This window comes from Phaseolus vulgaris, chromosome 7 (assembly GCF_000499845.2).
Source record: "Phaseolus vulgaris cultivar G19833 chromosome 7, P. vulgaris v2.0, whole genome shotgun sequence".
NCBI lineage: Eukaryota > Viridiplantae > Streptophyta > Magnoliopsida > Fabales > Fabaceae > Phaseolus > Phaseolus vulgaris.
The window spans coordinates 34,838,454-34,864,327 of record NC_023753.2 but is presented as its reverse complement, the minus strand read 5'-3'; the positions used below and the strand labels follow the sequence as shown (position 1 = coordinate 34,864,327).

Sequence of the window (25,874 nt, the reverse complement as noted above, 5' to 3'; positions counted from 1 at the left end):
GCATATGAAGGAAAAGAAGATCTGATGAAACACTTTGGAAGTTGACCTCAGTGACTTAGCCTTATTTAAACAACTTTTATCTTTGAAGGTAAGTGGTGACGATTTGGTTTAATTTGAGTAAAATGAAAGTTGCATACAAGTATATATTATAAAATAATTTTGTAATTATAATGTTCCTTTTCAATTATGACATCATAGTTTCTCCTCGTAAGTGATAAGAGACACTTCCAAATCCCACCTCATCATTGGGTCTATTGAATAATGTGTTTAACTTTAGAAAGAAACCGAGAGGCATAAACAAAATTCTCAGACAATAACTGAACGTTGAATGTTGAGTTAATTTTTGGCCACTGGTTAAGAATAAATGAACGCTAATTAATCAATGAAACACATCTCATAAAACAACAATAAAAGACGTCTCTCAGCCTGTCTGTCATTCATGTCAAGATCAGCAACTAGTTTCACTTTATTAATAATTATTATTTAGCACCAATAATGATATCCATATGCATCACAATGTTATTTTATTCTTTTTCTATTTCTTTCCTCGTCATTTCAAATTTTTTTATTTTTTATTTTTCTCTCTCCATCTTAAGGGATGTTTTTCACTACGTCAGCATCAGAATCAAATGAATTAGAACAGTGTGTGCACATGGACAAACAACAACAAAATGTCTCTTTTAAATATCGAAGGTGCATTCTTTTTAAATGTGTGTGTGATAAAGATTGAAATTAAATGAAAAACAGAGATAAATTACATATAACTTGTAATAAATGGTTTCAACTTTTGTAAAATAACGGAACTGTTAAAACACTTTCCATAAATAAAGGAAAAGGCATCCTCCCGGATTTGGCTTTTTCGTGATTGGTTTTTATTCTGAAGTACGAGCATGTTATGCTCTGCAGACACAACAAACCAGTTTTACACAATTTATCCTTGAACAACATTTGGTCTCACAATTATAATTTTAAAGATGTATCGAGTACCAAATAATAATAATGGGAAGAAAGCAAAACTTAAAAAAAAATATCAACCTATGAAAATGAATTAAACTGGCACAAATAAAAAAAACAACATAATTTAATTAACTTACTGTTCCTTGATTGCAAGTCCTTCATTACCAGATTCTGTGACAGACAGTAACCCTCTGTATGAGACTAATTGCCCTTCCCATTGGTCCCAAAATAATAAAAATACAAGAACTAAATCTAACCTTGAATTTAACGAAATTGTTTACTCCTTGTCTTTCAACATTGCTGTTACCATAAAATTAAAAATTAGTTAATGAAATTCCTGAAAATGTCTATATTGTTTTAATATCAACAATATTATTAAGCACAAGGGTACATGATAATTAACAAAGTTCACAAACAAGTCAATGGAACCAGTTGACAAACTCATCTATTACCTATCATAGGCATGAGAAACAAGGCAGGGGGTATATGATAACGGTATTCGTAGTGAGAGGTGTAGTATGCAATGTGAAAGACTTGAAAGGATTTAGCTGGCACCTGGCTTCAACATTTCCGACCCCATCCAAACCAGAAGTTTAGGAAAACCAGGAAATAAACATGCCCCAAAAACAATTCCCATGGGCACCAATAATTGAGAGAAACAATGCTTGGGCACGCTTAGAAGATAGAAACAATAACACAGGAAAGTGCTCTTGCCAGATGAACTACTGCTGGGTGGCTTTGAAGGCTTTCTTTGATGGTGATTGCATCAGTGATTTAGAATCTGAATTGATAACAATATTTCCCATTCCTGCCTCCATGGCCTCCCTCTCATCTTTTTCCCTTTTCTTCTGATCCAAAACAGCAGTTTCAGAAGCTGGGTTGTGATTAGAAGGCACAGATGGCTCCAAAAGACGTGGACCTACATTGATCCAGGGATGCAGAAGGCACTGACCAGCTGTAGGCCGCTTTTCAGGAACAAAATCAAGGATAGGAACCAAAAAGTCCGTCAAATCATTTGCATCTTTCTCACTGAAATCATACTTCTCCATGAGGACTTTATTCAAGGGCCAGAATCGCAATCGCCGGATATGCCTTAAATCACCATATCTATTAAAGAAATCACGGGAATAACGCCCCCCTAGTGCTATCTGAGAATTATAGTTCGCCAACTCAAGTTAATAATGAACCATAACGGTTAAGACCCAAGAAATGGATAGAACAATATTGTTACCTTACGTGGCATCATTCCAAGAAGTTCCATCATTAATGCTAAGTGGTCCTGAGATAAAATAAAAATATTAAACATCAAAACAGGAGCGCAAATGCAAGTAAAAAATTATTTTAAAACGGCAGCAACACTGAAAATAAACTAACATAATATAAAGATTTAACAAATCACTCCCAAACAAAGCAAATTACTATGCAGTCCTTGGAAAGAATAAGCACATTCAAGAAGTTGGATAAGTAAATACCACGCAAATCGAACTGTTTCACCAACAGGAACACAATCTAACTGAATCAATCAATTTGCCTAATAATATTTTTAAATAACTTTTGCCTAAAAATGATTAGGCAGGCTAAAAAAGTTAAACCTGTCTAGACAATGTACAAAAGGAATATGGACACACTGTCACAACCGGCGAGGCTAAGCTCTATTCCATGCTGGTTTGTGTATTTTCCATGCTTAAAGCACAAATATCTTATACATTTGGAGCATGTTAGAGATTTAACATAAAAATAAAATAAAAGCATTCATGTTGCTTTGTCTTGATCTAAAGCAGGTTGACTCTCTCCATGTCCCAATTGCAGTTCGTCTTGATATTATAGGAAGGGGACATAGGTGGTTTACTACGTTCAAGCAATGATCATACAAATGCTTCGGCCAAGCTCTCTTCTTTGGAAGGATCTAAGTTTTGTATATTGTTTTTGTTCTCGTGCAGGGGTTATTTAAATGCTTTGAAATTTCATATGAAAAATTAATAGGTGATGAGGTTAGTCCTACTATGAGAGGCCTTGATGCTTTCATATAGGAATGACCTCCTAGATTTAACTTTACCTAACGTCTAGTTCACGTCAACAAACAGAATGCACACAAATTCCTGCTTAGGAAAGATTATGTTACCAAGCATGGTTATCATAAACCCAAAAGGCACATCATTTTATTTTATGCTTATTCAAAATAAGCATCATGACTAAATGCAATCCATCATGGATTATTTTCAACATGCACCATTTTGACTCTCTAGAAGGGTGATTTGCAAATCAAATTGAAATGTAAAAGTATAGTTACACTATTCCCCATAATTTGTAAGATACATTTTGCATTCTTGTCAAAGAAACATTTGAATTTAAATGTGAGGAAAAATCAGTCAGTTTATGCTCAGCTGATGTATGTGTGTCTATATATATATATATATATATATATATATATAAAGATGAGTACAATTTAAACCTAACTTAAACTCACAAAACCAACTTGGTAAGATAAGGTTTGCACTCACTTGTATATTATAAATTTTGTTGTATTTTTAAATGATGTAGGATTTCCAACACACCCTCTCACGTTGAGGATTGGACATGTCAAGTGCACAAGAAGGAACTCAATAGAGGGTGACACATTAGGCTCAACAAATTTGACTAGAATAGACTTTGAATGACTTTGATACTATCTTTAAAAAGTAGATTTTATACCTAACTCAACCCGATAAAATTGGTTTGGTAAGATAAGGCTTACACCCACCTAGATATTATAATTTGGTCATATATCTAGTCGATAAAAGATTTCTAACACACCCCCTCATGCCAAGAATTAGATATGTTGTGTGGGACTAGGAAGAACTTGATGGCAGGTAACACAATTGACCCAATAAACTTAAGGATGGACTCTAATGATTCGGATACCAACTTAAGAAATTGGAATTTAAACCTAACTCAATCTAACAAAATTGGTTTGGTTTGCACTCACTTGTATACTGTAACTTTGGCCACATCTTTAAATGATGTGGGGTCTTCAACCACCACAATATGACTTCATTTTCTCAACTTTACAAAATTTCAAATCTTGAAAGGGTTGTTTAATCTACACAAGTTTACAAGGGGCCAAAGCCATAAATCTGTATTCAACTTCTGCACTAGATCCGACAACATTTCGTTTCTTGCTCTTTTAAGAGACAATATTCTTTCCAACGAATACACAATATCAGGTGGTGGATCTTCTGCCAATGGGACAACAAGCCAAATCTGCATCAGAATACCCTATAATTTGAATATTTCTTTTGTCCCCTACAATAATCCTTGTCCTGGAGCCTTTTTTTTTATATATTAGAATGTGAGTTACAGTATTCTAGTGATCAATGTGAGGATTTTTGCATGAATTGACAAACTCACTACATAAGAAATATCAAGTCTTGTAATATTAACATAAATGAGTTTTCCCACTATCAACTTTTGATTGAGATCCGTGGGATTATCAATAGGCTAGCAATTTGGCAACCATATCTCCTCTAGAATGTCAAGAGCATATTTTCTTTGTAAAATAACAACAACTTCTTCTGATTTAGTCACTTCTATAGCAGAAAGTATTTCAGAGAACCAAGATCTTTAGTATGAAAATGGCTAAATAAATGGTCCTTTAGTTTATAGATCCTAGTCATATCATTTCCTATAATAACTATATCATCAACATAGACCATTAGATAAACACACTTCCTAGGAGAAGTATGACAACAGAAAACAAAATGATCTGCCACATTTCGTACCAATCCATAAACCTACATAGGATGAACGAAATTACCAAACCAAACTCGAGGCAAAGCTTCAGACCATAATGGGAGCAGCATAATTTACACACTAAACCAAACTCCCCCTTGGCAACAATTCCAGAAGGTTACTCCATGTAAATTTCCTCCTCAAGATCACCATGGAGGAAAGTATTTTTAATGTCAAGCTGGTGAAGAAGCCAATAGCGAATAGCAACCATTGCAAGAAAAAGCCAACATGTGGTGATTTTGGCCATGAGAGATAAAGTATGATAGTAGTTAAGTCTATCAATTGTATATATCCTTTACCCACCAACCTAGTTTTAAGGCAATCAACTTCACCACTATGTCCAACTTTAACAACATAAATCCATCTACAACCAACAATCTTCTTTCTAGATGGAAGAGGAACAAACTCCCATGTGTCATTGCTTGCAAGAGCACACATTTCATCAATTGTGGCTTGTCGCCATCCATGTTGATTAAGTGCCCATTAATAGTTTTAGGAAGAATGATGGTAGACAAAGAAAAAACAAAAGAATACAATGAAAAAAAATGATGATAACTTAGTTATAAACATAATATAGATTACTAGTAGACCATATACCTTTCCCAAGAGCAATAGACCAATCTGAAATGGTGTTGTGTGAAAGAGTTGATGGAGAAGGATTCATGGAATGGGAAGTTGTTGTTGGAGGATCTAAATCATAAGAGACTTCAGGAAGAGTGAGAGGGGCTCTCTGTGACTTGGGTAGGTATGTACAAAAAGATGGTGAAGTAATGTTAGATTGGTTTTCATTTGGGTTGGAGGCAAAAAAAGGTTAGAATCATAAGAAGATCAAAGGTTAGAACAGCTAGAACATGTTGAATGGACAGAAGAGCTTCCATGGAGGACAAGAAAATAGGTGCCATAAAAAAAAGTTAACATCAGTTGGCATATAGTATCTTTTGGTAGTTGGAGAGTTTTTATCCTAGAAAAACATTGTCTAAACCTGGAGAGACATTATGAACAAAACAATGGAGAGATAAAAATAAGGGATTATTTGGAAAAACAATGGAGTGAGGAATTTGATTTTCAAGAGAGGAAGAAGGCATTCTATTTATCAAAAATCATGCAATGACAACTGCATATCCCCAATAATGTGCAACAATATTTGTATTCAGCGTTAGAAAGTGTGCAGTTTCAATGTATGTCTATTCTTCCTCTATGCAATACCATTTTGTTTTGATGCCTGAGGACAAGTGAACTGATGCAAAATACCCTGTAAGGGTAAGGATGAGAGTTGAACATAAAAATATTTTTTACCATTGTCACTTCGGAAGACCTGAGTTATTTTTTTCAAATTGGCTCTTAGTCTCATTACAGAAAGACATGAATATGGTAAAAAGATCATATTTGTCTTTCATTAATTAAACACCAAGTACAATGGCAGAATTCGTCAATAAAGGTTACAAAAAATCTAAATCCAAAAGATGTTACACGGCTAGGTCCCCAAATTTCTTAATGAATGGTTTACAAAATTGAGACACGTATGTTTAAAGTTTGTTTGAAATGGTGACCTAACATATTTTCCTAGTTGACATGTTTCACATTCCAACACTTGAAGTTTCTTTATACTAGGAGTTATTATTTTGAACTTGGCTAGACTTGGGTGACACAAACGATCATGCAAAAAGCTTTAGAGTTGACGTAGCAAAACAAGACACATGTGCGCTTGTTTTCAAATAATAAAGTCCTTGTGTTTCATGTCATTTGTCAATTAGACGACTCGTATCATGTTCCTATGACAAAGGAATCAACATTAAAGGTTATAGTACAATTTATAGAGTTATTTGGCTTAAAGACACTAAATTATAATGACAATGTGAAACTTACAAGACAAAATTAAGATTTAAAGAATGAGATATTAAGATATTTTTATTCCAATAGTCCCCTATTTACAAAAGTCATGCTTCCACCACATGTTAGATTAGAACACTGTCTACCATATTTATAGGGTAGATTTTTGGCCAGCCACCACAATTTGCCATCAATAACACTGACCAGAGTTTAACTTTACATGACTTTCATTGTTACCTAGCACCTTTAAACATTTCACCTTCTCCACATAACTAAGCTAAATTATTTTTCCAGTAAGAAATGGAGATTTTCCTTGTTTCAACTAGAGAATTAATTTTTTTTATCATCAGTAATAAACAGGAAAACTCATGTAAAATAGGCTTGAACATAAAAAAACAAGATATTAGAACTAAAAAGTACTAAGTTAGTAAGTTATATTGGTTCTGTTTGTAATAAAAATAAATAAGAAAACCAATTCTGCGTTTACAATCAATTTATATCTAAATGATTCAGTATAAGATATATTATATTCTTCATCACTAAAGTTGTCAATCTCAAGAGTATACATAATCTCGAGAGAGCTTCGTAAACTTGTAATACCTATACATAACATAAGAAGAATTCAATATTATATGATGCTATAAATAACTTTCTATATTTTTAACAGTAATGTTATTATTATTGTTAGTTGATCATATTATATATTATTCTTTTTATATTTATCTAATTTGTAGCTTGCACCATCCCTATCTATGAAACGGACAAGAGAAAGAAAATGGGAGAGTAGTGCAGAACAAGAGAAAGGAAATGGAGAGTAATGTGATCGTCAAGGTGTCTAGGACAAATCAAAAGAGAACATCAAAACACAAAAACAGAGCGGAGCTGAAAAAGACACAAGACAGATTTGTTTGTGAGATAGTAGAACGCAACATCAACACCCAAAACAGACAGAAACTTGGAAGAGAGAATCAATGAACCATGGAATTATTACCTAGATGTGTTTTGCATAAATCATGACATCAAAACAAACAAATCCAGTGTCATTTTAGGCTTTTTCTAATGTCCAACTGTGCTCATAGATTGAACTCTAAACTTGCAATTTTACCTGAGTTTGATCAGGTTTGGTCGAGTCTACATGAGTCTACTAAAAAAACAATTATTACATTGGTTTTCACAACAGCATGCATGAAAACACAAACCACAATAAACTAGCAACCAGATTTTATTACAATTATTACATTGGTGAATGCTCTTGAAAAGACCTTCCATCTTAGCAATATTAAGAAGCTTTGAAACAAGGCATTTCATTTGACTCTATTTCACTACTCGGCTTATATCTGATCGACTCACACAGATAAGTACTTCCTTTCCAGTGTATCTGTGTTCAGTTGCAAACCAAACTCATGTAAAGGATATTGAAGAGCTGAAGTACCTCAATAATAGAACTTGGATTTGAGTTTTGTTTAATGTTTAACCCATGGTGTTTGCAAGTGCGTTTACTTTCTATTACTGATATTCAACAAGACTAGATAACTATGACAAAAACAATAGCCAAGCCTTTTTCTAGGGTTGACTAAAAGTATCAAATGACATCATCATATTCTATCATAAATCATGGATGGGTTTAGAACAGCTTATTTACAAGTTACAACTTATCTGAACTTATATTATGATACAAACAAACACTTGATTAAGTATTCAGCCCCTATCAAATGTACCTTACCATAGTAGGATATGTTTTATCTAGTCTGCAATTTTCAATCACCCAAAGTTTATGTCTAAACATCGCAAAAAAAGTCTTTTCTCACTATTTTTGGGGAGGGGGGTATGCAAACCAAAAATACATAGGTTGATTCCCACAACTGGTAAGGATGGCAATCTAATTAGGTAGAACATACAAATAAGTAAACAAAATACACATACCTCATCCCTATCAAAGTTGTCACCACTGTGAGGATCAAATAACACATCTCCAGTTGCAAGCTCAAAACAAATGCAAGCAAAGGACCAAAGATCTGCAGATGTGGAATATTTTGACCCAAGGATCACCTCTGGGCACCGATACTGTCTTGTCTGGATATCATTAGTAAACTGTTTATATGTCCAGCAGGCATTACCAAAGTCCACTAACTTGCACTTGAGATCAACTGATGCCAGCAGCTTCTGTCTCATTGATCGGCTTCCTCTTTTGTTACCCTGCTCTTTCAACTTTGCTGCATCAGCATCCGATAACCTACTAGTTCCAGCAGAACTGGAAGCCTGTTCTCTTGCAGAACTCGTGTTAGGAGACCACTCCACAGCCCCAGAAGTTTCAGGATTACCCTCAACTCCTTCAGAAGCTTCCTTCTCAAAACAACCATGAGCTGCTTGTTTAGCTTTTCTCTTAATCTTCTTCTTGTGATTAACCAAATCCCCATTCAACATCTTCGTATCTTTCGCACCTGTCGACTCCAGTACCATCTTATCTTTACTATTGGGAAGAATAAGCTGCGCCCCAGACTTTCTAGGATCCTTAGATGGATCAATCATCGACAAAAGCAGGATGTTTTCAGGCTTCAAGTCAGTATGTATGATGGAAAGCTGTTTGTGCAAGTAATCCAATCCAACCAGAATGTGAAAGCAAATCTCCTTAACCATGGCGATAGGCAACCCGCGGTAATCCGAGTACTTAATAAGTGTCAAAAGATTGTCCCCAAGGTACTCAAAAACCATGCAGACATGCTGCCCATTGGGACCAGAATGCTTGAAATGGTCCAAAAGCTTCACCACACATTTCTTATCGTCAGGATCTCCCTCCGCAGTCTGTTGCAAAATCGTTATCTCATCCATGGCCGCCTCGGTGTAGTGCTGAGCACTCTTCTGAACCTTCAAAGCCACATATCTCTGCAAATCTCCACACAGAAAAAAAAGAAGCAAAACAAGTCAACAAAATCGAAAAAAACAAAAAACTGCTGCCAATTTACTGTCAACCGCTGCTAAAACGCCAATAATCTCTTGCACTGATTCTAGATTAGAAATTAACCAGACTAACACGCAACTGAACTCAAAAAGGCAAAAACAAAACCATTTCATGAATAAACCTAGAACAAACATTTAAGGGGAAAGATCATAACAAAAAAGTAAACATATATATATATATAGAGAGAGAGAGAGAGGAAGAGACAGAATGTTTGATGTCCCAAGCGAGCCAGACAGTGGAGAAATGGCCCCAACCGAGCTTAGACTGAACGACGTAGCTACCGGCGTTGAAGGTGTCGCCGATTCGGATAGCGTGGTAGCCACCGCGGCGGTAATCCTCGGTGCCTTCGTCCTCGGAGGTGAAATCGCTGCTGTCGTCTAGATGGTGTTTGTCCCCCATTTCATGAACAACAGAATGATTGCAAGAAGGAATAAGCAGTGAATGTGTTTGTGAATTTGTTGCAAAGAAAAAAAACAGAGAGATAGGAATTGAGGAAGGGGTTTGGTTGAAGAGAAAGAAAAGGGTTTCTTTCACTTCCTTCCTTCCTTCCTTCCCGGTTAATTTAATTCTTCTTCCCTTCTTTTTTCATTGCATCCCACTACTACACCCTCATGCTCCTGTCCTACCACTCAATCACTGCTATCACATACACAAAACTAATGTCAAATCTTTATTTAACTATTTTACAATTATAAAATCTATAATAATATATAAAAGGTATTTAATATTTCTATTTTACTTTATTTTCATATACATTTTTAATTGTAACATAAAATATGAGAATCGATTCATACGAAGACGAAGTCAAAAGTAAATTAAATTTTGGTGCTGAAATTAGAAGTAAACATCGTATGATGATGACTAATGTTGAAGAAGTTTGTTACGGTATGTATAAATAATAAAACAGATCACACCAATGTTTCTTAGAATTGAAAAATTCTTCTCTGAAACTTTGTGCTGTGGTACAAAATGATTGGGTTATGCAAAAGTGCTTACGCGGTTGAAACAATTATTGAATAATTTGTTTAATATTAAGTATATTTTATGTTACTAAAATATTCAAATGTATTTTAATATGTTTAATAATTTCACTATTTATGAATTATTTCACAGTAAAAGAAGAAATGAATAGCAAATATTCAATGATGTAGCTAAATGTAATCATTCATCCTGATTTGGTTGATGAATTTATTACATTTTAAAATTATTTTCTTTCAAAGTGCACAATTTTTTCCACAAATAACACTGGTATAAGACTAATTCTTCACTCAAGCGTATTTACCCAAGTTTTCAATATTTATGATCAGGATTCAACTATGAACAATTGAATTTTGAATTACATTCTGGTTCATCTTCACCCAAAATATATCATAATTCAGTTATCCAAGAACTAAATTAACATTAATTTTCAACTCTTTTAACTAAAACTGGGAAAAGAAGTTAAATTTTAAATTTTCAAATTAAAATATAATTCAAATAAATTTAATTAATCTTAAACTTTGATAAAACAAAACTTTCATAGTTTTTAGGGGTGAGAAGGGAAGTATAACGGTGCAAAAAAAACCTTCTTAAAATTAAACTAGCTGATTCGATAGTATAGAGATTTTGGTTTTTTTTTTAACAAAATTCTTACAATCAGCTCAGGCCCAATTATCAAATACCCAGCTGGGCTTTTTTTCAGACAGAGAAAGGTTACTTTGGCTATCTAAACTGTTCACCACCCGACCTAATTTTGGGTGGCATTCTCGTAGTTTTATTATAAAATAAGGCTTTTTATTGAGATTTTGGGTATACATAGATATAAACAACCATTTCGTTCTAGGGTTTCTACGGAAAAGGAGATTTGGGAGGAGGAGCAGCAGCAGCGACAATGGTTCTCAAGTAGGTTTATCCAAAATCTAACTCAATACTTTCATTCAATAATATTATTCTTCAATTTCATTGAAACGTTTCTGCTCTATATTTTCGTTTTACAATCGGAGCAAACATGCGACTTGTCATTTTGTCATTCTTGTAGTTGATAGCTGCTCCGTCCTTTTAGAAAAGGAAAACTTGTATATTTTTGAACTCTCGATTTAGGTTCGCTGAAGCGGGATTTCGTTTTCTTTTAGAATTTTGTTGTATTGTTATGGATTTGTTAGAAATTGGCATTATTGATTAATTAGTTTACATAAGATTACAGATTTGCGATGCTGTCATTTTTGGGTTTATGTTTGGCAAAAACCTTAAATTTTCTAAAATGCTTAAATGTATTTTTTTTGTGATTGTTGACCTGGTGATGGGTTTGGATGATGAAGTTCATCATCATCATCATCCCAGCGGAATATTGAATTTTAGATCGCTTCATAACTCCTGTTTTCTGCCTGAGATTGTTCTGTTGGGTGGATGCATTTTGTCGGAAATTTGTTATTGTTAGACTAGATAACAAAACATGGAAAACAAGAAATGGTTGGTGATTTTTCAAATTATAATCTTTGCACTTGGAAGGTCTGCTCACTGGCAGTTGATGTTTGTATGTTAGGACCGAACTTTGCCGTTTCAGTGGTGCAAAGATCTACCCTGGGAAAGGCATACGATTTGTTCGTGGTGATTCTCAGGTATCATAATTGTGGCATTTCTTGAATTTTAAGGATGTTATGTTACTATTTAATGATGTCTTGATAATTGGTTGCTTATGCGAGAGTATTGATTTCTTAATGAGTAGGTCTTCCTCTTCGCCAACTCCAAATGCAAGAGGTATTTCCACAACCGATTGAAGCCATCAAAGCTCACCTGGACAGCCATGTACAGGAAACAGCATAAGAAGGTGAATATGTGAATGAACTTATTTGTATGTGACTTAGGCAATCTCAGTAATCATAACCATCTTGTTATACCCTATTCTAAGTTATCACACACTTGAACAGGTTTTGGTGCCACTTTCTTTGTTTTACCTGAGATCTCTATGCGCGAGTGTATGTATTGATGAAATTTTACATTGATTTTTTATTTGTGTAATTGTGATGTGTAGGATATTGCCCAAGAAGCTGTGAAGAAGAGGCGTAGGGCCACCAAGAAACCTTACTCTAGGTCCATTGTTGGTGCTACACTGGAAGTTATTCAGAAGAAAAGAGCAGAGAAGCCAGAAGTTCGTGATGCTGCTAGAGAAGCTGCTCTGCGGTGTGTTTTCTTTTCTTTTTAGTTTTCTTTTCTTTTCTTTTAAAGGCAATGTTGTTGTTGATTGATTGTATAAAACCATCTGTATCTCGTGCAAATATAGTATCTCATTGTCTGAAGTTGATGTCCTGCAGTGAAATCAAGGAGAGGGTAAAGAAAACAAAAGATGAGAAGAAGGCAAAGAAGGCTGAAGTTCAGGCCAAGTTACAAAAATCACAAGGCAAAGGTGCTGTCAGCAAGGGTGCTGCACCCAAAGGACCCAAGCTTGGTGGTGGTGGTGGCAAGCGCTAAGTCTGAAGTTTTGTTCCCTTTTGGTCTGGTACTCAAATAGAGTTTTGTTCCTTTTGTGCTGATATTTTATTTGCCTCATTATTAAAAAACTTGTGCTTGGAGCTTATAGTACCTATTGAATGGATTTTCCCGCAGATCTAATTCTAGTTTTATAAAAATACCTTTACAACAAATTCCTAGTCATGCATCTGGTTGAAATATCTAACAATAAGATATTCATATTTTTATTAGAGATTACAGTGGGCAATCTCATCCTTGTGATGGAATTAGGACCCGTAATACAACAGGTTCAGTTTAATTTTGAAAATTTTACAAGCATCTATTCAATTTTTTTCCTTCTATTACATTTTTCCCTTCAATTAAGAATTCAAATGTATGAGTAAGATTGATAATTTTTTAAATAATTAGAAATATATTTTAGATATCGACTGATTGTAAACTTTCTCTTGCACTTGCCGTATCAAAATTAAATAAGTTTTCGTGACATATTTAAGCCGAAACAAGATAACAAAATGCCAACTAATTACAATATAGTCGCAGTACAAAAAATACTAAAACAGAGAAGGTTAACCTTGGCTTTAGATAAAAAAAAAAGGGATGTCATAAATTTTAGGAAATCAAATACATTAAATTTAAATAGTTTTTATTTTAATTTCTAGCTTTTTAAAATATTTTTATAATCTGTTCAAATTTATTGATTTTTTTTTAAACTATTTAATTATTAATAAATATAAAAATGACATTCATATAATATTAGTGATGTAAAATTGCGGAATATATTAATAAAAAATAGAAAAATTCGTACAGGATAACTACTATCTTATCTTTTTGTTAACGTTGATTAAAAACAATTTTAATCAACATTAATTAAAAATAAATTACCTATTAATATTAGTTAATAAATAATACTTACCTATATTGCTAGAAAAATAATCATGATAAGAAAGAATATACATAGAGTATAAACAATTTTAAACTTTTATTTTTTACGTAAAATTTAAAATTATCTAATTTTAAATAATTAAATTATTATTATAATTTTTAAAATCTAATTTATTTTAACCTGTTACCTAAACAACATATACTTTACTATTAAACATCTAATTAACTATTGTATAAAATTTTCCATTAAATAAAGGTAAAACTCCTTATCCATGTTCTACTCTTTTAAAGTGATTATTAGTTGAGAATGCAACTATTTTTTTTTCTCCGTTTATACTGAATGATACTATTCATTATTTTGTTAACATGATTGAAATATTTACAATTTAAACTGCTTTCATTAAAAAAAAATGTGTTTTTGTATAATTCAATTCAAATATTATAAATTTCAAATTCAATAGAAAATTTTATTTTTACTGAATACAAAAATTAAGTATATTTTTAAAAATTAAAACTTTATAATTAAATTATTTGAGTATAAACATTAGATTATTTCAAATGTTGATATTTAATCATTAATATAAATAATAGTCAAGATATTCAGAAATAAAAATGTTACTATATAGAAGTATTAAAAAGAGATATATGAAAGACAAAGGGACAAAAGAAAAAGTTGAAGAAGATTTAATAGACAATTGCACCTTAATGTTTATTGAGGTATATCAATTAATTAAATACATTTGAGATATTATTTCTTTTATTGTTTTTAAAATCTCAATTTGAAATGTTTAATTGTAAGCTCATTTAATTTATGTTATTTTACCATTCAGTGAGTTTATCCCACATAATTCATATTTTAGTTGTATAGATCTAGAAGTGAATTATAAACTATAAAATATAAAGTAGTTTTTTTAATTACAAGTTGTTTAGATATCTTTCTAAAAAATATTTGTATTGATTTTTAAAAAATCTATATGTATAGAGTTATATGTATTAACTTTTTAGTTTGATTTTGTACCATTAAGTGTTCCATTTACCATCCTTATTTTTTCTTATAATGGCTTGAGTTGATCATAATATCAACAAAGGTGTCCCACAAAGAGACATTATCAGTGTTCAAGTTTTAACAACATTATTTTTTCTTACCAGTTCATTTTCCTTCTTCATATCATCTCTCTGGTTCTCACAGTCTCTCTATCTTAGCTTCAATAGCTTTTGTTAATTTCCACCCTTGCTAATATTTTTTATTTTCAATGTTGTCACTTCTATTAATCATCCCACACTTACAACCAATTTGTTTATTCTTCCTAATCCTCTTTTGAACAAACCTTCATTTGTTGGTTCCTTCTAACATTGTTTCTACATGTGAAGGTTAGTCTCTTAAATCATCCAACTACGACAAATGTTTTCATTAATTTTTAAAAACTCAACATATTACATAAAGTTTAGTCGATACAAACAAATATTAATAAAACTAAATTATAAATTAATATCATAATTTTTTTCAACAAAAAAATAACAATAAAGCAATCACATAGTGTAAGCTCAATTACATTTGTTTAATTAATTAAAATAATCTAGTAGTGTTGTAAAAACTGACTCAAAAACTATTTCTTAGAGAAAAAAAATAACGAAATAAAATATTCGCATCCATTCAACCAAGACCGCCCTTTTACTAATAAAAAAATTTCAAAATTATTAGAATCGACTAATAAAAATATTTTTATTTTAAAATATTTGTTATAATTTATTTTCAGCTTAACCGGCACATGGATTTTACATAAGAATTTTAAAATAGTTTTACAGTTTTTAACTTATAAAAAAATTATAAATTATTTGTATTGTGTTAGAATTGATTAAGTTGACTCTTATAGAATCACATTAGGGTTGCCACGAATTTTTAGATGTTAAATTGATGTTATTTGTAGTGAACTAATTCACATTACTGAAAGTGAATATAAAAAAAAAAAAAAAAAACTCGACATTCTCATATTTGAATTTGTGCCATTGTATAAAATTTACGAGGTAATATAAATTTAATGCAGGGAAAGGGACTTGATTTGGTACATGTCAATAGCAGATAAATATGTGATTTTGTTTAATGGAAAAAGTCTAAGAGTAGCACAAATTGTTAATAATAAACACTATTTAACTTCAATTATAATAAGATTATTATAAGAAAATGATAAAAAAAATGTAAGAAGAAAAAATGTTTCTTATTCTCTTATGTGTATATTACATCACTTCATGTATAGGAAATATATAGGGAGGAAATATATAGGGAGTTTCTCTCCTCCAAATCACAATCGAATTAGGTGGATACTAATCATGAGATTCTATAATTATTAAATTAATTACATATAATTGGGTACAATATCGTCAAATATTGCATACAATAATTGCATATAATTTGATAATTATTATTTCCTTAATACTCCTCTAAAGTTGGTAGGTGAAGATCAATACCCCCAACTTGTGTCGTAGCGTCAAAAATCGTTTTTTACCCAATGCCTTCGTAAAAATATCTGCGAGCTGGTGTCGGTACATACGAAGGACTGATTATCCAGCTTGTAATTTTTCTCGCACAATGTGGCAGTCTATCTCAATGTGTTTTGTGCGTTCATGAAATATTGGGTTTGTTGCTATATGTAATGCCGCTTGATTGTCACAGAAAAGTTGAGCTGACAAGTTACATGACACCTTTAAATCCTGCAACAGATATCGCAACCAAACTATCTCCAAACAAGTATTGGTCATTGCGCGGTATTCTGCTCCCGCTGATGATCTTGATATGTTTGTCTGTTTTTTTGACTTCCATGAGATAATAGAGGAACCAAGAAAAATGCAATATCCAGATACTGATCTTCGAGTTGTCTCACAACCTCCCCAGTCTGAGTCGCAATAAGCTGTCAATGTCAGATTGTTTTCGGATGGCAATAGCAATCTTTGTCCTGGTGATCCTTTAATATACTTTAGAACTCGAATTGTGGCATCCCAATGAGGTTTCCGTGGATCCTGTATATATTGACTTAGGGTCCGAACCGAAAATGCTATGTCAGGCTGAGTAACCGTGAGATATATCATTCGTCCCACAAGTCGCCTGTATTTGACTGGATCCTTTAATAACTCTCCATCATCTCGTGTGAATTTTAGGTATTGTTCCATTGGAAATTTTTCTGGACGAGCACAATATCAAGCACATATTTTCTTTGGGACATGTAAATACCAGCTGTGGAACGGGAAAATTCAATCCCTATACAATATTTTAGGTCTCCAAGATCTTTAATGCGAAATTGTTGTAATAAACAATCTTTAACACGCTGAATTTCTGTCAAATCATGTCCTGTCAAAAGAATATCATCCACATAAATCAAAAGGACAGTAAATGATGAGTTATTCTGTCTTGTGAATAGAGAGTAATCTATCTTGGACTGTTGAAATCCTACATATTTAATCACATGAGAAAATGTTGAAAACCATGTTCGAGATGCTTGTTTGAGACCGTAAAGGGATTTTTTGAGTCGACATACAATGTTATCCCCAGTCGATGATGCCCGGATGGCAAGTCCATGTAAATAATTTCATGCAATGTGTCATGTAAGAAGGCATTTTACACATCTAGCTGGTGAGTAAACCAATTTTTGGCTGCTGCAAATGGTGAGGAGACACCACAAAGTTGTTAATTTTGTTGTCGGTGAAAAAGTTTCAGAATAGTCGACACCTTCAATCTGAGTGTACCCCTTTGCGACAAGGCACGCCTTATATTTGTCGACGCTACCATCTGAGTTGTACTTTATTTTATAGACCCATTTGCATCTGATGGGTTTCTGCCCAGCGGGTAACGGTGTCAAGGTCTACATTTGATTTAGCTGCAAGGCGGAAAGCTCTTCGTCCATTGCTTTTTGCCAATTTGGATCAAGGATAGCTTGAGCATAAGTGTGAGGTTCTTTGGTGGCTGTGATGTTAGCAAGATATGCACTATGTGTAGAAGAAAATCGTGAATTAGAAAGAAAATGATGCATAGGATACCTGGTTTCATTCGATCGATCTTGGACAGTGGTCGAATGATTGGCTTGGGATCCCGTTACGTAGTCTTGAAGCCAGGAAGGTTGGGTTGATGGGCGAATGGATCGTCGAACGGGAAGGTCGGTTGGAGAAGGTTTGGTAATGGGTGTTAAACTTCTTGGCATGGGAGAAGAAGGTTGGTCTACTGGAGGTTCAGGTGTATTATGACGAGTAGGAGAAGAAGGTTGGTTTGATGGAGGTTCAAGTGCATTGTGACGAGTAGGAGAAGAGAGTTGGTTTGATGGAGGTTCAGGTGTATTGTGACGAATAGGAGAAGAAGGTTGGTTTGATGGAGGTTCAGTTGCATTGTGATGAGTAAGAGAAGAAGGTTGATCGAGTGAATGTTGGACAGGAGTGGGTAAGTCAATGTCAATAGTTGGCAAAATACCTTGTAATGGAGGTGAGGATTGTGTTGTGACTGTTGGCAGAATGGGAATACACTTTCATGGAATATGACATCCCGACTTGTAAAAAAAATGTCTGCATCTATATCAAATAATTTGTATTCTTTTTTACTGTGAGGATAACCAATGAAGATGCATTGTCGGGCGCGCGGATCAAATTTTTGCTTAGGTGAAACAACAGTTGCGTAACAGAGGCAACCAAAAGTTTTTAGGTGAGAAAGTGAAGGTGGTTGATTATATAGTAGCTCAAAAAGTGATTTATTTTTTAGTAAAGGTGATGGCAAGCGATTAATGATATATGTGGCGGTTAAAACGCATTCTCTCCAAAATTCTAATGGTAAATTGGACTGAAATAGGAGGGCTCGTGCTGTGTTTAAAGCATGTCTATGTTTGCGTTCTACTACTCCATTTTGTTGAGGAGTGTAAACGCAAGTGCGTTGACATTCAATACTTTTTTTGAGAAAAAAATCATACATTGAAATAAATTCCAGTCCGTTGTCAACGCGGATGGTTTTAATAGATGCCTGAAATTGATTTTGTGCAAATGTAATGAATGACTCTAAGAGATGTTGGGTTTCAGATTTGTGATTCATAAGAAATAACCAAGTACATATAGTACAATCATCGACTATAGTGAGAAAAAAACGTTTTCCAAAATGAGTTGGGGTTTTATGAGCACCCCAAATGTCACAATGCAATAGATTAAATGGAGAATGAGATTTTATTGTGCTTAAAGGAAAGGGTAGCCTTGTCTGTTTAGCTTTGGGACAAATACTACAATGATTATGAATGGGAATGAGATTTTTACTGATAGGGATAGGTAGTAAGGAAGATACAAGTTGTAGACACGTCGGAGAATGATGTCCAAGGCGCTTGTGCCATAAATCAGGATCGGTCGATATTTGAGATGCGTGGGCTTGGTTTGGCAGAGGGGACATGTAGTATAAGCTTGCGTGTTGTTTACCCGAGCCAATCATCCTCCCTGTAGCCAAGTCCTGTAAAACGCAACAATGTGGAGTAAAAACGACACAACAATTTAATGAACTGGTTATCTTACTAATGAACATGAGATTTAAATTAAAAGAAGGAACACAAAGAACATCTTTGAGAGTGATTTTGTCATTGAATTTAATTGTGACGGTAGTTATAACATCCTTAAATAAAGTGTGATGGTAATTTGGTAATTATAGTGTAGTTATAACAACAGTTTTCTAATAAACCATCATTATATTTAAAAAAATATTAAAAACAACAACGATTTTCTGTGCGAATCGTTATTATATATGTATCAAAGTTAAAAATTGTGACAATCTAAGTCTGAATTATCATTATTTTTGGTGTTTTTTATTTTTAACGCGCACACTCTTTAATATATTTCTTCACTTTTTTCTTCATTGTCACCTATACTTCCACCCAAAGGTCTCCCTCCCACGCCAATGCCACTTTCATCTTGGTCGCGCCATCGTCGTTTCTTCTTGCCCTTGCCAACTTCGCTTTCATCCTTCGTTGCGCCATTGCGTCACTGCACCACGACATTGAGGACCAGCGAACCTTCGTCAGCTTGCAACCACCGCATCGCACCGCCTTCTGCGCGCCACTACAGTGTTGTCGCCAGTTTCCTCTGCGTGTTACAGCACTTCGGTCGCCAACTTCCTTCGTGCATTATTGCACTCCGGCCAACGCCAACGTCCTCAACCCTAAGTTCTTCACATGCACCTCTCTATCAGGGTTCTTCTCCCACTGCCCGCTCCATCTCTCCATCGCCACTAGCACATTTCTTTCTTGTCACTACCAGCACCGCTTGCAAACCCCAGTGCGCCCATCTCTCCTCCTCTCCTTCGCATGCCACAAGCACCTCCAACACACACATGCTACCATGACTGGAGCATAATGCCTCCCTAAACCTTAAATTTTTTAATTAATTTTATAATAAATATTTGCATGTATGCGTTGATTAGTTAGTATTAAGGTTTGTGGGAACTTCATTTATTAGATATTTGATGGAGGAGTCCTAACATTTGATAGAGATGATATATTTGGAGTTGTCAAAAATTAGTATGAAAAAACTTCAAATAGTCATAACTTTTGATAGAGATGTGAGAAGGAGACGTGTAAAAAATGAAAGATGCTTGAAATGGGATAACGAATCACGTTGTTAGTACCTAGAGGGTATTGGGGTCCACCAAAATTCCAAAAATCTATTGTTTACTATTATTTTTTATTTTTAAGTATTTTTTTTTTCAGGTATTCTGAGGTTTAATTCTCATACTTACACTTGTCAGAAAATTCTGAAATTTTGCATGATGTTTTCTAGTATAAATTATAGATTTATCAAACCATTATGATTATATTACATTCACAATTTTATTGCTCATACCTTATATAATGTTATGTGTTCTAACATGAAATCTTATTATTTCAATGATTATTCTGGATATAACATGTTGAATAGGAGGAGAAGGACAAGTGCAAATGCAAAGAAACTCACTTGGATGCACCTCAAGGTAACCATGTATAACACTTTAGAATAACATAAAACCTTTTTATATATTTATATATAACTTTTTGTACACTTTCATATTTAAATTATGATATTACATGCATTATTGTTTTGGAAATTTGATGTTTTATGCAAGATTAGAGTATAATAAATATCATAATAAGTTTTTTTTTAAATTACACTTATAATGACGGTTCCCCACTAGATTCGTCGTTAAAAATTCTTTTTTTTAATTTTTCATTGTTTATTTTGCGAAATAACGACGATTTTTAACACGTGTTGTTAATGTGGTTTTATAACGACGGTTATAGCACCGTCATTATAAACAATTAATTTATAACGACACTTGCAATAACGATGGTTCGAGAGTTGTCTTTATATGATTTTTTTAACGGTCGATGATGAGCTTTTTTGTACTGGTTTAAAATGGGAAAGAATATGCTTCGTTTTCGTCTAAAAGTTTTGGTAAAAATGTACTTGAGGATGAAAACTTTGATTCACCTAAGCAGAAGGGGCAATGAACAATTGCAATACTATGTTGTGCACGAAATATGATAATTGATTGCTAGAGGATCGAATGTAATGAGAACACACCATAGAGTACAAAAAAGGGAAGAAAATGGACTAGGAATATTCGATAATAGGCCTTTTTTTAACATGAAAAATAAATAAATGTGAGTATTTTGGGGATGTTTCAACCCTATTACAAAAGAAGAAGAAAAAATCCATACAAAAGACCCATAACACATCAAAGAAATGGTTTTTTATCCTCTCATACCCGTACAAAAACAAATTAAGTCTCTTATTCAAAACATGTGTATATTACAAAATAATCACCTCCATATGACATGTATTTTGATGAGTTGTAGACACAAAAGGAACCTTGAATAGATTTTTTATTAAAGAAATTTAGTAGGGAGATAGTTTTATCTAACAACTACATGTCCAATCAAGACATAAAACATAAGCAAATAGGCAAATAATTCTTAACACACTAAAAAAAAATTGCATTAAAGTTAGAAAGAAATAGTTGAAGACATCTCAAGGCAACAACAAAATGCAAAAACTAATTTTATTTACGAAAGAGGAGAAAATGTAACACAAAAAATGACGTTATACATGCCAAATCTTGACATCAATTTTTTATTTTTATTTTTGTCTACTCAAAAAGTTGTTTTGAGATTTGATCGAGTTTTTTAGGAGAAGATCTAAATGTTTTGTCATACATGCTAATAATATTTTCTATATTTTGATGTTTTTCTTCATATATAAATTAGAAAAGAGTTGAAATTTCATAATATATAAAAAAATCGCTGATAAAAAAAACATTGTTTTACAATTTATAAAAAAAATAACTATTATGAAGAATGGTTGAATCCAACTATACATTATCTCAGACTTAGCATAGAATCATTTTGAACATATATTTTTTCATTTAAAAATTTCTAATGCAAAAGGAATTACTTTTCTACTTATTTTCTCTTGCACACACTTAGCACGTGATCGTCGTTTTAAGTTTGATGTCATTGGTAACATATAAATAATAAACAAAACCCTTCTACAAACGTACTTTTTAAGCTATAAGAACATTTAGCATTAGGGTGTTTGAAACGCATTTAAACTATATTAAACTCTCTTCCTTTCAGCTTAGAAGGAAATCTAACTTACATTATGAATTGATTTCCAAACATTGATTTTCAAACATACCCTTCCATAGTAATAGTGTGAGAAGTAACACAATGATAGAATAATTTCAACAGGAACCACATGTTTGATCTCTTTTTTAAGAAAATCAAACTCAATCTTAAAAGATAACTTTATCATTCAAATCAATTCTCAACTAATTTAAACTTATTTGTATAAATCTATTTTTTTTCTTCTCGCCATATTATATATATTTTCTAAAAATCCATTACTGTAGGTGTTGTTATTCATATGCAATAGTGTTTCTCAGCCCAAATAGAAAAAGACTTTCCTTGCGTATACATTCATGACGTAAGAGGCAGTAAAACATTAAATTATAGTATAATTATAAATGTTTAACTAATAAAGAAGGATGATATAAATAAAATAACAGTACGTAACAATTAAGAATTTTGCTGCAATTTGGAATGGACTAATAAAGTGGTGTCTGCTGGGAACAGCTATTTTATAGTCATAATTACCGTACCAACCAACAACATGCAGGTCTCTGATCGATCGCTTTGATTTGATCCTAATGTCAGTTCCTACGAAAAAGGGTTTTTCATCCATCTACACTACACACACATTACTTTACCAATCAATTAAGTTAATTAACTAAACTCATCACTCACATTATTATTTCAAACACAAAATGTTATTCATTAGGGATAGTAAGGGACCCCAGGCCAGTAGGGTAGTACTGGAACTGTGTTGTAATCTTCCAAAGTGAAAGAACAGTTTCCTTCTCCAATATTCTGATGCTGCTGCTGCTGCTGCTGTGGCTGCAGTGTTCTCCGTTTGGAGCAACGCAGAGCCTCTGACGTGCTTTCTACTGTTTCTTCCCCAGAGATTTCTGTGTAACCTGTTGACACTTGGGTTCTAGAAGCTTGCTCTCTCAGCATACCCTTCAACTTCATTACCTGCACACGCAAAACAGCTCAAGGAAATGACCAGTTCCAAAGAATGAATGTCTACTCATACTACACTTCACCAAAGCACCAATCATTACGTCAATGCAAGCAACGAAAAACAGTCTTGTGTAGTTATATAAGTGGTTGTCTTTTAATAAGTGGTTCTCAAAGTATATTTTCTATAAAAAAAAACGTACATGTGAAAGAAAAAGGTTGAACAGAGTGTGTCTATGGCTCTTTGAGTGCTACTTGCAAGAGCTGCATAATTAACTCCAACTCTTGTGCATCCAAGTGAAAACCCACTTCAAATTTATCATTTTTCTTATCACTTTTTTCTGGGTATAGAAATCTCAATAATAAGTGTCTACAAAAGATTGGAGTGTCTATATATGTTGAGATTCAAAGAAATAGAGAAGAAAATGTATTCGATATTATGATATCAGAAGAAAATGACAGACGTGAAAAGTGATAGATGGGTGATTGCACTATCTCACGTGTCTAAAATTTGATATTGGTGTGCATATAGTATAAGAAAATAATTCACGGTCATCCAATACTAGAGGACACCTATACAGAAAAAGAAAGAAGAGAGAAGTACAGATATCATAAGTGTATGATGTGATAAAAAAGGAATGAAAAAATAGTAATAAATGATGATATATATTATCACTGTGTTGTGTATATGTAGCCTACCTCTTCCTCTAGCTTCTGTTTTTCCTTGGATATGACATCAAATTCCTGTTTAAGTGAATCGTACAAGTGTTCAAGTTGCTTGTTCTTCCACCTTGCACGCCTGTTTTGGAACCAAACGGCAATTTGGCGAGGTTGAAGCCCTAACTCCTTGGAGAGCTTCATCTTCCTATCAGGGTCCAGCTTTATCTCCTTCTGAAAACTACTCTCCAACGAGTCTAACTGGTCACTTGTTAATCTCTTCTTCTTGTCGTTCCCGCAGTTCATTTTTTCCATGGATGAACTTGACTCTGCTAGACTTTGTTGCTTCACTTCCATTCCTTAATCAGTTAACAGACAGAGAGGGTTTAGTGAAGAAGAGTTGTAATTTTCTTAAATGTTCACTGTCTTTTTCAACGTTGACCAAGCTAAAACATCAGATGTGGTTGCCAAATTAACTTGCTTGCTTTAACATTAAGAATGAGAGTACCTATTTTGTATCACTTGTTCAAGAAAAGAAATAACTATGGAGGGTAATAGCTTGGACTTCAAGTTACTATTCATTCGAAAATTTACAAAAAATAGAGTCTGAAAAACGTGAAGGAGTAACTAAAATGCATGGTAGAAGCTAAGTGGTTGAAACGAGTAAGTAGTAAACTATGATGAGTGAAAAAGAAAGCAAGTTGATGCCATTCCAGGAGAAGGGTGAGTGCTTTGAAGAAGAGTAGATAGTGTTTTGATAATATTCTTACCTGGGTAAGGGGTGTAGTTGTAGTTGTAAAGGAAGCTGAAGGAAGACTCTGGTCGAGGAACATAACGTCTTGTGCTCCCATTCCACTCCATGTCTGGCCTTGTTTTCTTGTCTCTCTTCGCTTTAACTTCCACTCCAGCTTCAATCTTTATCTGTGTTTATATGGACCTCACTTGCTTGGGCAAATACATGGACCACAGAGGCAGCGAAGAGAAGATAGAGAGAGGTCATAAGTGTCTGCAACAAGTTTAAATAGAGTTTATAGGATTAGATTCCTCTAAGAGAAAAGAAAAGATATAAGCATAATCTTTAAAGGAAAAGGATGCAAAATATATCAACCTTAATGGTGTAAAAATAACCATTTACATAATAATTTGTATGTTATCAATGCATAACTTGTTTTCTCAACATATTGATAAATAGTATATAAAAGAGTTGTATTTTTTAGATTTGTTACATAAAAGATTTATTGAAAGAAGCAAATCCTTGAAATAGTTTTTTCATATGAATGAGAGATTCTTATGCAGGTGATTTTTAATTGGTTAACAGCATAGAATACCTATCTTGACAGTTAACAGATATGTATTATTAAGATATGTTAAAGAGTGGTAATTAAGTTTGTGAGTTTATTATGTGCATTGAAAGTGCAGTATGAGAAGTACTTAGAAGATTTAAATTAAGGAGGGTAGAGAGGGGGTGGCAGTAGAGTTGTGAGAGGGGTTGTGAATTTGGTGAGGTTTTGTTGCGTGGATGATCCTATACTTCACTTTTGGGGCGCAACAAAGTTTAGTGTTTAATGCAGAGACCGTACACAGTAGGTTGGGAAGAGAAAGAAGAGAGAGAGATGAAGGAGAAGGCGTGAAAAAGGGAAGGCATGTGTCAGTTGGCCCCCAGGCAGCCTTCAACGGGGACCATATTTGATCATAGACCTATGAATCCAGTGTTTCTATTGTGGCACTCTCTCCTTCTATTAGCACAAAAAATGGTGGCACTTTTGCAAAATGGGTAAAATGGGTTCCAAAATGGGAATTTAATAGCAACATAGGAG

At 33.4% G+C, this 25,874-nt stretch overlaps 3 protein-coding genes across 5 annotated transcripts; 1 reads left to right on the top strand and 2 right to left on the bottom strand.

The window, feature by feature from the left end:
* Window positions 1-732: 732 nt before the first annotated feature.
* Window positions 733-10,504, bottom strand: LOC137830305 (uncharacterized). 3 transcript variants are annotated; one of them, XR_011084199.1, is made up of 7 exons: window positions 9,719-10,186; window positions 8,479-9,438; window positions 2,189-2,236; window positions 1,410-2,105; window positions 1,215-1,257; window positions 1,095-1,128; window positions 733-900 (listed from the first exon to the last, which is right to left on the bottom strand). XR_011084199.1 is itself a non-coding variant. In XM_068637568.1 (4 exons), the coding sequence occupies exons 1-4, from the start codon at window positions 9,911-9,913 to the stop codon at window positions 1,680-1,682; spliced, it is 1,629 nt and encodes a 542-aa protein (XP_068493669.1). In that variant the 5' UTR covers window positions 9,914-10,504; the 3' UTR covers window positions 1,310-1,679. The 3 variants fall into 3 exon arrangements, 1 of the variants encoding a protein (XP_068493669.1); XR_011084198.1 differs by having other exon boundaries at window positions 733-1,257; window positions 9,719-10,294; XM_068637568.1 differs by lacking the exons at window positions 733-900; window positions 1,095-1,128; window positions 1,215-1,257 and having other exon boundaries at window positions 1,310-2,105; window positions 9,719-10,504.
* A 658-nt stretch (window positions 10,505-11,162) lies between these two features.
* LOC137830311 (large ribosomal subunit protein eL24) lies at window positions 11,163-13,134 on the top strand. Its single transcript, XM_068637577.1, has 5 exons — window positions 11,163-11,395; window positions 12,036-12,111; window positions 12,219-12,320; window positions 12,525-12,673; window positions 12,805-13,134. The coding sequence occupies exons 1-5, from the start codon at window positions 11,385-11,387 to the stop codon at window positions 12,959-12,961; spliced, it is 495 nt and encodes a 164-aa protein (XP_068493678.1). The 5' UTR covers window positions 11,163-11,384; the 3' UTR covers window positions 12,962-13,134.
* A 9,798-nt stretch (window positions 13,135-22,932) lies between these two features.
* LOC137828262 (putative homeobox-leucine zipper protein ATHB-51) lies at window positions 22,933-25,058 on the bottom strand. Its single transcript, XM_068634752.1, has 3 exons — window positions 24,828-25,058; window positions 24,100-24,416; window positions 22,933-23,415 (listed from the first exon to the last, which is right to left on the bottom strand). Exons 1-3 carry the CDS (start codon window positions 24,916-24,918, stop codon window positions 23,158-23,160), a joined length of 666 nt encoding a protein of 221 aa, XP_068490853.1. The 5' UTR covers window positions 24,919-25,058; the 3' UTR covers window positions 22,933-23,157.
* Between the last annotated feature and the right edge of the window lie 816 nt (window positions 25,059-25,874).